General features: G+C 44.1%; 1 protein-coding gene across 1 annotated transcript in view; it reads right to left on the reverse strand.

Annotated features, from left to right (window-relative positions):
• camk1da (calcium/calmodulin-dependent protein kinase 1Da) overlaps positions 1-15,668 on the reverse strand; it is a gene marked incomplete at its 5' end in the record, with an annotated part of 36,757 nt that continues 21,089 nt past the window's right edge. Inside the window, 8 exons of the mRNA XM_079183841.1 lie at positions 1-218; positions 620-881; positions 1,469-1,556; positions 1,689-1,767; positions 2,894-3,006; positions 5,740-5,815; positions 8,305-8,431; positions 8,739-8,877. Coding sequence (XP_079039967.1) covers positions 94-218; positions 620-881; positions 1,469-1,556; positions 1,689-1,767; positions 2,894-3,006; positions 5,740-5,815; positions 8,305-8,431; positions 8,739-8,877 — 1,009 coding nt within the window. The 3' untranslated portion in view covers positions 1-93. The remainder of the gene's footprint in view (positions 219-619; positions 882-1,468; positions 1,557-1,688; positions 1,768-2,893; positions 3,007-5,739; positions 5,816-8,304; positions 8,432-8,738; positions 8,878-15,668) is intronic.

Here is a 15,668-nt window from a genome sequence, read left to right on the forward strand (position 1 = left end):
AACCTCTTCCTCTCCTGTCTTCCTCTGTTTCTTTCCCGTCTCTCTGCCTCACAGTGCTGTGGCCTCCCAGCTGGTTCTCCGCGGGACCTGGCGTCACTTGGTCTCCGTGAGCACCGGGGCGGGAACCGCCGACGGATGCGTCCGGTTCAGCTCTGCCCCCGCGGCGGGAGAAGACGCTGCGGACGCCAGACTGCAGGGTGTGACCGATGCACTTACACCTGAGAGGGACGAGGCGACAGATGGATCAGGGGTAATATATTTGATTTCATAACGCTGTTACCGACCCTTCGCTAAGCCTCACCCGCTTTTGCTTCTGCTACTATGTCTTCCATTCTCACACATGCAAAATACAATGCTAATACAATGCTAACAGTGGCAGCTTTAGACAAGCGAGAGGCTTGTTTTTTGTACATAACTTTGTATGTAATGTAACGCTGTTAGTATGTAGGTAAGCTAGTTAGCCGGACTTGCTAACGTTTGCAGCTTTCGTACAATTTCCAAGGATTACACTACGATTGCACAATCGTGGTTTAGAGTATTATCAATTCTGTAACTTTGTTTGTAATACATATGTTCTCCTGACTCTCTGGTGCTACTGATACTACTGACTCATACTCACATTCCTTGCGGGGAGCTGCTAAGTTGTTGTCTGTCGAGGAGGTTTTGCTGGCGGCCGTGTTGGCGCCCTGGCTCAGCGCCGTCTGGCCGGTGACTTGGCTCTGAGCTGGCTGGATCTGGCCCGCCTGGCTCTGGCTCTGGGCCGGCCCCTGCGTCTCGCTGGGCCTGGTCGGCGGGTTGGAGGCGTCCATGCTGCTCCCCATGCTGCTGCCAAGCTGTAGCCGCCTCATGTGGCGAACCACGGCGGTGGCGTTGAACGCTTGCTGGAGAGAGGTAGGAAATGGGAAGATGAGCTCTCACTTCGCCTCATAGTGAGTTTGCTGTACTGCCGATGTACTGTCTCATGAGTAGGAAGGGATTATATTACGTTTTTTTAATTAAATATCATGTCATTGTAAAGATCGAAAAAGGGATTTTTCTTCTTCATAAAAGGCTTTGCAGACCAGAATCTGCTTTTCATGAACTGGCACTGGTGCAAAAAAAAAAAAAAAAAAGCCATGATATGGTCTTCTGTTGAAGGTTATCTTCCATTAAAAACAGCTGAGGATCAAATGGTACACAAGCTGGATGTGCTTTTAACACACAGAGCTGGAAATGACACGCTGTGTGAGGAGCAGTTGTTAAAGAAAGAGGAATTTGTCTCAGGTCTGCAGGTTATTCTCTGCAGCAGGAAAAGAAAAGGGGGATGATGAGGGTTAACTCCTGAACATGTGGCGGGCCAACTTTTTTTTACTACACAGGGATTCATCGTCTAAAAAAAAACACAGAATTGTTTGTGGAGTTGTACTGAAGTAACGTGCTGCAGTAGAGCCAAATCCACAGAGAATAAACCGTAGTAAACAAAACTTACCCTCCATTTGCTCTTGGCGAAGTTCTTCCTGATCTGTCGGCTGACTGACTCGTGGATGTTCTTGCAGAGTGCTGTATCACCGGCGATCCTGACACACACACACACACACACACACAAATTCTCTGTTCACACTTCTGACGGTACATCAATATCTATATTGATTTTATGTCTTTTTGTTAGCCTGTGTGTGACATCCCTTGTGAGTGTGTGCGTTTCTCACCAGGGGTGTCTGAGCGCCTGATCACAGGTGAAACGCTTGGCTGGATCTTTTTCCATCAGACTGCCGATGAAATCCTTGGCTGAGTGAAACACAAGGGCCATAAAACGTCAACAGTGTCGACTTTAACAGCATTGTGAAACAATTCCTCGTGCAATCTGCTTAAAACACAAACAACGCTGGTAATCTTTGATATTTCAGTCCGTTTGGATCGCTTGTGCAAATGCTTTTTGTTCGCGTCCGCTGAGAAAACACAATGTCTCAGAAGACTCAAGAGTCTTCAGCCATGCTAACTGCTCTGTGAGGCCGTACATATGCACAGCAGTGCTTCGTGCTAAATGCTAACGTCATCATGCTAACATGATCGCAAAACACACTGCTGATGTTCAGCGGGGAGAACGTTTACCATGCTCATCGTCTGAGTGTAGCTTGTTAGCAGGCTAGCGTTTGGTAATTAGAACTAAGCACCAAGTACAGCTGTGGCTGAAGGGAATGTCATTAGCTTTGTATTGAGTATTGGACAATCAAAATTTCGACCCGATGATGACGCGAGATAACAAGTAAAAGGATCGACGCAATGATTACAATTCCTCCTGAGGGGGAGATGAATGCGTGTTCAAAATGTAGCGGCAATCCATCCACACATTTCAATCAAAGCTACAAGTGTCAACATTGTGGCCCTGAAGGGGAAGTCAGGGGATCTCAAAATGTCATTATGGATTCATCCTCTGGTAACCATGAATGTGTGTTCTGTCTGGACCATTGTCATCCCCTTACATGCATAAAAACTTCATATTTGCATGACAACAACACTTGAGTTTGTGACTCAGAGGGTTCCAAGGGTTGACACGTGTCACCACAGAGCTGCATCTTCATGTAAAATAAAAACTGGATTTTGAGGTTATTACAAAACACTTATTCCAAGTGTTCAAAGCACCGTCTGCTATATTATTTGCTTCAAGAGCAAACCTGACAGCACATGAATGCTATTTTATTACGATTTATTTTTTGCACATAGCTGTGCTGGTGACTGATGACCCAACACACACATTCCCAAACAAACTCATTCCAGGCAGATGATGTCAGAGGCTGTGATGGAGAGCTGGTGTGCGGTAAATGTGTGCCATGTGTGGCCGACGGAGGAGGACAAAGGGAAAAGTGGTCAAGGGAGCAGAAAAGGAGGGAGGAGGAGGAGGAGGAAGGCTCACCTGAGTCCGATATGTCGTCCCAGTACGGCGCGTCAAACTCATAGTCGGCTTTCAGGATCTGTTCGAACAGCTTGGAGTCGTTCTCGTCGTAGAACGGAGGGTAACCACACAGCCTGCAGACAAGACGTTTACTCCTTCACTCGGGTTATTCACTGACTCATTCATCCAGTCATTCATTCACTTTAGTCTCTCGAGAGATTTGTTAACTCACTTTGTCATTTCATACGGTACAAAACAAGTCAGCTGATTGTTTTATCTATTTACTCAGTCAATAACTCATTTATTCATTCACAGATTTATTAAATCATTCATTTAGAGCCGATGAATGATGAGTTGGAATATTGTTAGATATTAATCTGTTGGACAAAACAAGTGATTTGAAGATGTTTATCCTTGGCTCTGGGAACACAATAACGTTTGTGTTGCACTACACCTCATTTGGATTGTTTGATATGTCATTTAGCATCCATCTGCCATAATGTGATTTATATCAATATCAGGTTCATTGTGCGAGTTCATTAATGGCGTCTTGCCCGTTTTTGTGGCAGGGGACAACTGTCCCGTTGCTCACAGCAGTGGTTAATGTGACAGCGCCTTTGTAGTCGTAGTCCTGGCAGTAGTTGGCGGTATCACCTTAATCGGGTCAACATGAGATTACTGGTTCCCGGTGTTCCCAGTGTTTACTGAGGCTCCCGTCTGATTCTCCGTAATGAGCCGCCTGAACCGACAGGAGAGCTGCTGCTCAACCCCAAAAACACCATCCGCACCTCATTACTGAAGTTCTGGATGCACCAAGAGATTTTGATAAAAACTCATTAAAATGCCGTTCTCCATCGATACACACACACACACACACACACACACACACACACACACACACACACACACACACACACACACACACACACACACACACACACACACACACACACACACACACACACACACACACGCAAAGAATAAAAGAAAAGCACACCGGGAGGAAAGGAAGAAAGAGTCTGCCTGCAGTGAGGAAAGTAAGGCTTTCCGTTTGTTTTTCTGGTTTCTCATTTGGTTACAGACTCACCTGACTCACTCAGCTAACCCTACACTCTACTACACTCACACAAGTTCAAACACACACACAGCAGGAGGAAGCTAAGTTTCGGCCTGGTGTGAAGAGATGCTGGCCTTTTGTTTTTCTGCTTTCACGTTTGGTTGGAGACTCAGCCTCCGCTCACCATCCATCCTGAACACACTCGGGATCCCAGGTGATTATCATGGCTGATTACCTAATGTGATCTTTCCACCTGAGCAGCGGCTAAAAGCTAACACGGTCTGAATCCCAACGCTAATTGTGCTAATTGTCAGCAGGGAGCCGCTCAAACTCTCTCTCCCTCGCACACACACACACACACACACGTGTGCACACACACACACATTATTCCACTGAGATGTCAGCTGCACCCAAACCTCATGGTTTATAGACATATAAAGATACACACACACACAAATAGACAAGTCTATATAGTAGATAGAGAGAGTGTGTGAGAGACATTCACTTTACACATCACAGTCACACCAGAGAGCCGTTAGACACAGTTAGTTTGTGCGTGCTGTCCTCTGCCAACTCGCACGCCCTGCATCCCGTTTACCTGCTGCTGACCTCTGACCCCTAATCTGACCTCACGCTCGATACACACACACACACACACACACACACATTAAAACAGCCCTGTGCACACAACAGTAAGCTAAGCACACTCAAATCGTAGTTGTTATTGTTCGCTTACACTCAAAAGGTGTGCACACACACACACACACACAAGTGAAAGTGTGTGTGTGGTGGTATGAGGTCGGGGTGATGCGGCAGACAAAAAACAAAAAGCAGGGAATGATACGTCTAGACTGCAGCTCCATGTCCATACAAGGCCGCTCAGCAGAGCTCCATCTGGCCCAGATGACGGCACGCGCAACAACATCAACACGCACGCACACGCGCAGGGTAAAATCAACAAACACACACACACACACACACACACACACGGGACTGGCACAAGTTCAGCTCCAGAACAGAGTGGAGTTACATGACCTTTGAGGGCAATAGGCTCCGTGCACACATTAGCGTGTACTAGCATTGCTCACAGTTACAGTAAGTTAGTGCACGACAAACCGATGCCAGCTAGCTTAATGAAAAGAATATGGAGGTGTATTACAACACAACTGGTGGTGGTTTAGTGAGTGTGTGTGTACAAGCTTAGTCGGAGGTGAGTCATTCTGTGTCATAAGTGAGTCGGACTCTGATTTCCAATAAATGTGCGGTTACAGATTCCTACGTGGAAAAAAAGATAAGACGTCTAAGCAGAACTGTTTTCAATTGATTTGTTGCACGTGGAGTAAAAAAAACAACTTTCTGTGACATCTATCTGTAATTGCCTATAGCTGCAAAAATGTTTCAATAAATAAATATTAGCAGGGTAATTGTAAAGTCAGGTTGTGCCTTTTTTTCTCCAAATACCAAAGACAAGAGTCAAAACTGATCACCTTCTTTGCTTTCACAACTCAACTGTAGTCACACAGGTGTTTCCACTTGTTCTGGCTAATTATCTGCTCAGGTTTTTTCTTTTTTTTTTTACAGCAGACATTTTGATTTATCCCAGTCATTCAAATGAGCGGAGTCTCGCAGCAAAAGAAAGTGTCAGAACTCTGCGATGTGTTCAGCCAACTCGATAATCTGACATAAGGTGTCGACGGGTCTCCCGGCGAGAAACTCGTGCAAACTGTGAATCTGACACCAACTGGGGAGTGCGGTGATCCGTCGGGCTGTGCAGCGTGGCGTGACCCGAAGGAGACCAGTTGGTACTTACAGGATGTAGGCGATCACTCCAATGGACCAGCAGTCCACCGCCTTACTGTACGGCTTCTGGGCCAGGACCTCTGGAGCTGAAAGTGAAAGCAAAATAAATCAATATTGGTTACTTGTTTTTGTTACTAATGTCATTTTGTAACAGCCTGGTGTTGAAGCTTAAATCTGGATCGTGTTTTCAGCCGCGTTCTCCTTTCTAGTCAGCTTGAGGTCCAGTTAAAACTCCCGTGTGAATATTTCGTGGAAATGTGGCTGTTTTATGAGCCTGAATAAAGAGAAAACATGCAGACTCTCCATGTCTGTCCAAATTGAAATCACGTGTCGGGTTTGGTGGGAACTTTCCTGCGGGGAGGTACGCGTTTTCACGCCCTGCAAAAAAAAGTTGTAACTGACACGAAAATAACAGCCTCATGATTCATCCTGTATTTCAACATGAAGCTCGCTGCTGCTTGATGATTTCTGTAGTTTTCTCTGCTCTTTGTGTTTATAAGGCAGACTGCCCTGGCCTTTACACACACACACACACACACACACACGTCTGGATTTAAATAGATTTGGCACACTTACACACATGGCATGATATGAAGAAATACCAAAACAGAAACTTTGCACATGTGCTGAATCAGAGATTTGTTTATAGATCTACACTGAGTCATTGTGAAGGTGTGTGTGTGTGTGTGTGTGTGTGTTGTTTTGCTGGACTTGTGCCTGGTGCTCACTACTTTATAAAGCTAAAGAGTTTAGGGTCAAATATGTTGTAAATATGTAAAATATGGCAGTGATCAGAAATGTATATTCATCCGTGTAACTCCACTTCTGTTGCTAAATTCTCGTCACTGAAGTATTTCTCCACATCACCGATCAAACGATGGGAGGGACCTCGTCATCTTTGGACTCTGTTTTGGACTCTTTTGGTCGTTCTTCTGCTACTTCAGAACAAAGCTACCGTCCCAAAGCGTGTGTCTCGTTAACATAAGCTTTCACGAGTGTTCGTGTCCATTTTCTTGTGTGGAATAAAAGAGCAACATCGGTTCAAAGGGATGTCTGTGGATTGCTTATTAAATTCAACATTACTTCTTTGGAGTTGACAGCCTGCAGCGGCTTCACAGTGACAGCCGTCAAGCCAACAGGAACCGGACACAGGTGCTAAAGTGTATCTTACATATATTTTGTGCACGTTTGTTTATGTGGAATATATGACTTTTATTTACAAATCTTAAAAATAAAAAATGTAAATCTGGATAACTGGATTCCTCATGTTAAAAAAAAAGAAAAGTTTTAACTAGCACTACTAAATTATTAAATAAATAAATAAACATTTTGTTGATCAATAAGAAATGTACCTGACATTAACTAATAATAGAATACATTAAAGGAGCTGCCACTGGAGGAATAGTTGATCTAACTCTATTTTTAGGCCCGACATTGTGATTTGTCAGGAGGAAATGTTTGTGTTGCTGAACATACCAGCACTTGGTTGCAGTGACACATTCAAAAATAGTCGCACAGCCTTTGTTAACATCCCGAGAGAACTTCAAGAGCCCAGTGAGATCTCTTTGTCAATTGAAGTTCTTCATAAGTATATGCACATCGTTCAGATCTGGTTTTAATCCTGTGCGTTCCAGGGTTATTTATAGTTACATTTAGACACAAATTGTCTGGAGTGGAAATGCCCTGTGGCCCAAAGCAAGCCTCTGCAGGAGGGACAGGAGGCTGGTCGGGGGGGATAGATGGACGAGAGAGGTACAGAGAGAGAAAAGCAGCCAAACTGAAGCTAGAAAAAGATATTGATCTGTTACACAACATGAACTACAGCTGTGTTTACTAAAGTTGGCCTGATGGGGGCGCTGCAAAATACATTCTTAATAGTTTAACAATATAATTAAGACTGTTATTTATGTACCTGTCTGTCTGTCGTTTGTTTGTGCGAGAGTTATGTGCGCTGGTTGTTTGCCAGAACAACCAGTGTGTTTATGTTCCGACATGGGAGTGTGTGTGTGTGTGTGCTGTCAACACAGAACATCTGTCTCTTGTAACACACACACACACACACACACACACACACACACACAAACACACAAACACACACACACACACACACACACACACCAGATCACAAAGACGGTGCAGGAAACATAAATGGTGTCAGATGCTAACAACATGCGCTCTTTGATCTTCGATCAACGCCTGCAGAAATCAAAGGAGACAGCTCGGTTTGTACTCACACTAACACGTGGTGACATAATGAGAAATACAAACGTGGGCTAGTTATGACCCCCATCGCCAAGCCACGACGCGGCTATGGACCCAAACACAAAGTCTGCAAAACCGGCTTTCGTCTACCTTCGTCTGAAATCGAGGACCCATTGCTTCAAAATTTTGTTTAGTTTCAAGTCGCAAATCTGCCCTCGCTATGACACGTGTGCCGTGTAGAGAGTGGGAAGCCCTTAGGAGAGCAAGCCTTTATTAAACAGTTTATTATCTCTTCGTTTTGATACCGAAGTTTTTTTTAGGGGGGAAAGAAAAAGAAGGAGAAGGAGAGGCCAGGGAAGACTGGCTAACATACCCACATATCCCGGCGTGCCGCACGCGGTGGACATGACATCGCCACTGCCCTCCATCTTGGAGAGTCCAAAGTCGCTGATCATGATCTTGGACTCGTCTTGGGGATTAAAATACAGCAAGTTCTCTGGCTGGAGGAGGGAGACGGAGAAAGAGAGAATCAAGTGGTTTTATGTCACTTCTGTGGCTTTCATTTTCCTTTTAAATCCATGGTTATCTGGTCAGAGACACAACCCTCTTTTATGGAGGCCACTCTGACCAATCCCCTCTCTTCTAACAGCCGGCACGCGCAACGCTGACCCACAATGCACTGCATGTGTCGAGCTACTGCACTCATTGCTGCAGTAAATCATTGCCTGGAACAAACCGCTCGTGTGGTGTAAAATACAGGAGGGGTGTGTGTGTGTGTGTGTGTGTGTGAGAGAGAGAGTGTGTTACCTTCAGGTCTCGGTGTACGATGGCCATCTTGTGCAGGTAGTTCACAGCGTCCAGGACTTGTCGGATCAGCGTGCTCGCATCCTTCTCCGTGTAGAAACCCTTTTCCACGATTCGGTCGAACAGCTCGCCGCCAGACACGCTGCAGAGATTGAGTGTGTGTGTCAGTGTATGTTTGTTAAAAAAAAACACACATTAGCATGCACGCACACACATGGCAGTGACCGGTAAAAGGCTGGGGGGTGGGAGGAGTGTTGCTGGGTCAAGATTTCTGCTAATTTATGAGCTGTGGATGTTTCCAGCCAAGAGCATGTGGAAGCTGTGAGCAATGTGCTTACACACACACACACACACACACACACACACACACACACACACACACACACACACACACACAGAGCAGTGTTTAGCATACCGTGTAACATGTTCATGATATTTTTGCAAAGTGTGATAAAAGTTGGAGAATGCATCCTCCCATATTCCTGGAAAGCAGGGGTATAAGAAAATCTCGCAAATCGCGATATTATGTTTTGTGATACTGTATCGATTCTCAAAAACACTGTTTTGATTTTGAATTTGTAGTTCAGCTCTCAGTGTTTGTGCCCTCTCAAAGTAGAACTATGATGTTGGGAGTTACAGAGACTGTGAGGAATGCAAATGCAGATCGAACTGCTCTGATTGCACGACAAAGTACTTCAAATGACAGTTTTCCTTCAATTTGAATAGAAAGAAAAACTGAAATTAGTACTTTTAGCTCAATTTTCAATGCAAAACCTGTTCTTGAAAGGAGTCAAATCTCCTGCCAAGTTGATAAAAAACATATTCTGACACACTTACAGCGTGCAGACAGAATGGAACCCATCAATGCTGGTAAAAGAAGAAACTCACATTTGACCCCAGAAAAAAAAAAAAAAAAACACATTTCAAAGTTCATCCCCTCTGGCAGATTCTTTCAATATTTAGTTTGATGTTTTACGACTCCAGACCACATGAAATGACTTGTTCAGGCGCACATACAGTCGGAGCAGATGGGAACGTGCTCATCTTCTGCTGTACGGACGCACAGCTCCCCCTGCTGGAGGATCACCTCCTCCTTCACCTCACGATGTCATCTCATCTCAATGCTTGGATGTTAATGAGGACTATTTGCCAAACAAGATGTGTCGACATGAGTACGCAACACAGTGGCAGTATTTGTAATATTACTAGTAGTAATAATAATAGCAGTAGTACCCAACCAACCTTGTAGTATTCTTTATATACTGCATGTTTATACTTTGTGCATTAAAGCATAATGAAGGCATATGCACACATGCACTAATACGCACTAGTGGCCACAAATGTGCACATACAACCCCACAGACACACAAGAATGCACAAAGGCGTGCGCGTGCGGTCGCACAGCGTATCTGTGGGGCGTTGTCACGGCAACAGATCAGATTAGAGCCTGTGGAAGTTAAACTCTAATGAAGTTTCTTAAAAAAAAAAAAAAAGATTAGAATTAATTGCTAATCCTCTGACTCTTCAAAGGGGGCAGCGACATGTTCGGTTTCAGAGGCAGTCATTTCTGGGAATGACAGGAAAGGGCCAAACACACACACAGACAAACACACACACACACACACACACACAAACACACACACACACACACACACACACTGCAAAAGGGGAGATCAGCCACCAGGCTGCATGGTTGCGTAAGCGTTTGCGTAAGGAGACCATGGCAATCAGACAGGAGCAGCCGCACAAGAGCACACAGACACACGAGCGCAGACGCGAGGGCATGACCGCACACACACGCGCACACACACGCACACACACACACACACACACACACACACACACACACACACACACACACACACACACACACACACACACACACACACACACACACACACACATACATGAACATATTAAAAGCAAGTGCATACACACAGAGACAAGCGTGAAAAACACAGAGATAAACATACAAGTTCATACATCAAAGTTAAACACGTACAAGTACACACACTAAACACAATGTCACATGCATACATGCAGCCTGTAAAATAAGGCTGAGGGATTGTCAAATTAACCATTATTCATTCGATCCAATAATCAATATGAAGAGGTCAAAGGTCACAGCATCCTTACAATATATTTATGTCCCCCGGCCAAAATCGCTCCCTGTTTATTATAGAGCACTACGGTTGCTGTTCGCCGTGTAAAGTGTGTGTCTGATATCGGGCCATCGCAAATCTCCCAATGGAACGAAAAAAGTAGCGGCCATGGCATGTGCATTCCAATTCTGATAACAATCCCAGAATGCAGTGCGTCTCATTTAATAGATGAGAAAATGACGTTTGTGCGGCTCTACGCCTGCGTGAGTGGCATTGACCTTATTCTTTGCCTGAACAAGGGCTCTTTCACATGGCGCCATTTTGTAATCTTACTACCGTCTTAGAGCGGAAGCACGATTACTTTTCTTAACGTCTCAAGCCTCATCATCCTGCAATTGCCAAACAAATAAAATCTTTAAAAAGAAGCTGTTCTTAAGTTTTAATCATTTCTCAGGAAAGAAAGTCACAATATGTGACTGCCAGAAGGGGAAGACAGGTCTCCAACGTATGTTTAACCATAGAATTAATCAAAAACCATCGATTTGGCAATAGCTAGCTAGCCAGCTAGCTACTAGCTACCAGACAGATGGACAGGTTGGTTTAATTTGCTCTCTAAAATTGCTTTCAGTGGGTCGGCTCCAAATCTGAGCGGCACAGTTTCAATTCAGGACAGAGTTCCGCACACGAGCGTAAACAAAACCCACTGTGTGTAATTGTGTTATTTACACCTGTGATTTTCCTTCCGACATGTCAAAACGTCCACACTGTTCCCTCTTCAACCGGAGAGGAGTCTAATTATCCGGAATAAGTGCTAACACCTGCGCTTTAAATCATCGTGTACATTATGGGTTCAGCACATTTGAAGTCATCTGATTCTGGGGGTAGAATCGTCCCTGTTTTCTACCGCTACAGATGAATTTTCAGGTATTCACTTTTTCCCCCCCAAGATGAATGCTGAGACTTTCCTTTTTCTCATTCCCTTCTTCACCATCCCGACATCCATCTCTCCTCCGTCAGCTCATCTGTTTAAAGGCAGGCGGCCGCATCGCTGTCTCGAGGCGACGGTTGTGCATCATGGCTGACAGAAAGCCTTATATTGTGTGTGTGTGTGTGTGTGTGTGTGTGTGATACATGCTGTTCGCTGTGGCAGAGATGAAGAGCCATTACAGTCTAGGAACCTGACTACCTAATCACAGTTGCCCCACCGCTTCAAAAGGCTGCACTTGCACTTCTGCTTTGCTTTTCTTTGATCCAGTTGATGTTTGTTCCCATGAATGCTTATCACACCAAAACCTTAAGAACTATCATTTTAACTATTTTCTAAAATTGCAATTTGTCTGCAATCCTTAATTTGAACGACGGAATTTTGTAAAATGACAAGACGGTTTGATCATTTTGTCAAGATGTAATTTCACCCCAAATGTTGCCCACCTGCTGCTTTAGGTTTCCCGTGAATGCACGAAAACAAAAGGCGATGCAATAAATAAAAAAACACACTTAAAACTATATCATAAGAATCAGAAAATGATACCACAGGTCATTCTTTTTGCAACCTTTCTAAGGTCAGATGCTGCATACTTTTTTATACTTACTACACCACAGATGCTTTCGCTTTTTTGCTAATATGCCTCTCGCCACACAAACGGCATCAATATAAAGCCCACGTTGCTCTCGTTTGCATCGATTTTCATAGCGGCGCCCGACTGATTGCCTCCCTGCGGCGGAGGTTACGTAAGACGGGCTGTGACGAACGGGAGAGAAGGAAGCGCTGTCAGACTGCATCGATCCGCCACGCTGCATTGACACCGAAAACATTTTTTAAAATCCTTTTCTAAAATGAGATTCATGTGTGCTGAAAAAACAAAAGAGGTTCCTTATTACAGTGGCGATTGGTCGGGAAAAGCCTCGCTTTCTGCTACACGCTCGCTGAGGCGCTGATGACAGATTGCCGTCACCAGCTACACAGATTCTGTTTCAGCAGATCAGCTGTACAGTGACGGAGCTGCTGTGTACAGCGTGAGGAAGACCAGCCTGCCGTGCTGAGGCCACATGAAGAGGGAGCCTGAACCGCTCGCTCTTCTGATGCTTTTACACCGAGCCTTCTGTGTTGTGACATTGCGTCTCTCTCTGTTGCTCTGTCTGATCATGAGACGATGCAGAATCTTAAAAGAGCACTGTGAAAATCTTAGTCAAATAGAATGAGAAGCGGCACGACAAATATGAATTGTAACAGTCAGAAAGGTCATCCAAAAGCTTGTCTGAATAAGAATATCACACAAACGGCACAACTAATCTCTCGTGCGGATAACGCCACCTGCTGCAATTCTCACGGTCCCAATGAAATGCTATGAAGCAGGTGTTAACTTTGACCCTGTAACTATGGCAACCGACCCATATGCCATGAATAGATGGAACTTGAAAGAAAAAAGAGGGAAAAAAAAGATCAGGAACATTTTTTTTTTTTAATGCAAGTGAGCAGGCGAAAGGCGAGAGGTGATGGTGATGGAAATAAGGTGCGAGAGGGGAGGAAAGGAAGCAGTGAAGTGAGGAGAGCAGAGAGCAGATGGTGTGAGAGAGGAGAGAAAAGACGGTGGGGGGTGGGGCAGGTCAAAACCCCTTGAGATCACGTTGTATCGAGTCTGACAGCCTGTATACGCAGCACACTCATCTATTATCATTAGTCAGCTTAGCTAGCTGCAGATGAAAATTTGCCCCAGAAAAGTTATAATTACAGGAAGTCATTTTGGACCAATGAAATTTGACGTCGTTGAATGAACAAGCGATAAACTGCAACTTTGCTCGATTCAAAACACAGTGTTTTGCTGCTCCAGCCTTATTTGGTCTGGTATGACCGATAGCTTATGGGTCGCTAACATTAGCTAAGGTCACACATAATGTATACGTTTGCAGGGAAATAATGTATTTCCTTAAGCCTAACATCTGCAGCAGAAGCACGGCAGCTTCTTTAGATGAAAGCCTTTAGCCTGGATTGAAAATGTCACTGGTGCTGAACATAAATACAATTAAATACCACTGATGTCGCTTAAAACTTCCATTTATCAGATGAGGTCTGACGTAACTATGTCACAGTAACCTATATAGGAGCCACATCTTATCAACCTATTACTGAGAAGGATACGACTGCGCAGCTACAGCAGAGCAACCTGTTAAAGCTACGGTAGCGCTCCGTCTCTAACACCAGTTTTCCTCCACAGTCGTTACGATTCAATTTGTGATTCACTGTAAACCTTTGTAGCCTTGAGCTAGTCTTTTTTAAAAGATATCATGCAGTGTTTTCTGTAAACCTTTGGTACATTTAAAGCTTACTGATCCATCATCACCAATCTAAAGACAATGTAAATTATTATTCAGGCTAAAATCAGCAAGTTTAAACAATCACACAAGTTCCATTTCTATTGATGATGACATGCAGCTGCTACGTGAACTCCAGAACTAGAGCACAGAAAATGCAATAAAACTAGTTTAATCTCAAAGAAAAGGAAGAAGTCAATTTTTTCGTTCAAAAGTAAAATATTAGCTTTTACTTAAGAGTTTATTCCCTGAATCAAAACTAGAAAAAGTTGTGTTTTTTTCGTAAAACAAAACTCTTCGCTTCCCGTATTTTGACCGGAGCTAACGTAGAAGGACCCTCGTGTGGTAGGCGGGCAAGAGAACACCGGGTTGTAAACAAAGCCCTTGTTGTGTAATCCGCAGCCATGACTTCCACCTGAACTTGACTGAAATGTTTCCAGTACAAGGGCCAAACTGCCCGACCAACTTCTCCTCTTATGTAAGCGGCAGTAACCTTGCAGAGGAGGTTAGTAAGGGCACCCATGGGTGAACCACACACCCCCTGCTTCCCCCTACAGCTGACCATCAAAGCAGAGATGTTGCCGATGTATTCTGTGTTGTGTGTGTGTGTGTGTGTGTGTGTGTGTGGGAGGACGGGTGGGCTGTTTGTGCGTGTGTGAGATTTTGTCGTCTCAGTGGAGCTGTCATTGAAGTAAAGAGTGTGTGTGTGTGCGTGTGTGCGTGTGTGTGTGCGTGGTGATGGGTGGGCGGACAGAAGAATAAGATTAAACGTGTGAGGAAGACAGAGATGGAGAATTATGAATCTCTGGCTCATTTATATGTAGTGTTTCATGAATAACTCAAGAAAACATTGTGATTTTAAGATTTCTGTATTAAACAGAGATATTGCTCTTGTGGTTTTTCTCCAGGAAAGTTCTAATGTTCCCATTTTTAAAATAGAAAAAAAATCACCAAAACAAATCATCCAATAAACTGAGTTTAAACTGAGTCTAAAACCTCAAAATAGAACAATCCCAACACTATGATCTGTGTCTAGTATGTTTCCAGCTCCAACAACGTCCAAAAATCCTACATTTCCCATAATGCAAGTTGTGGAAATTTATCATATCGTTCTTTTAGGTACAACTTGTATCGCTTAAACCTGCATGTATGTAGATGAAGCCAACCAGACTCATTTAAAACCTAATGATAAATGGTCTCATAGGTATTTTAGCGTTTCTGTTTTTTTTACTGTAATCCTGATTTCACCACCTGACCCTCTTCCCACGAAAGGCGGGGAACCTGGCCTTGGTGGGTGCAGCGGCAGATAGCGGAGGACGACATCTGCGAAGGGGGGGGGTGAAGAGAGGAGACGAGATAATGCGCATATACTCTGTTTTTGTGTATTCCTTGTTGTTAGACCTCCAAACCATCTGTGGGGAAAGAGCTCTATCCATTCAGCTGAATTATTATTAGTGTCTGTTAAATAAATGTGTTTTTTTTAAGAGGTTTCTCATCTCGATTATTTCTCACCAGGAGG

The sequence above is a fragment of the Pholis gunnellus genome (genome assembly GCF_910591455.1).
Source record: "Pholis gunnellus genome assembly, chromosome: 22".
Taxonomy (NCBI): domain Eukaryota; kingdom Metazoa; phylum Chordata; class Actinopteri; order Perciformes; family Pholidae; genus Pholis; species Pholis gunnellus.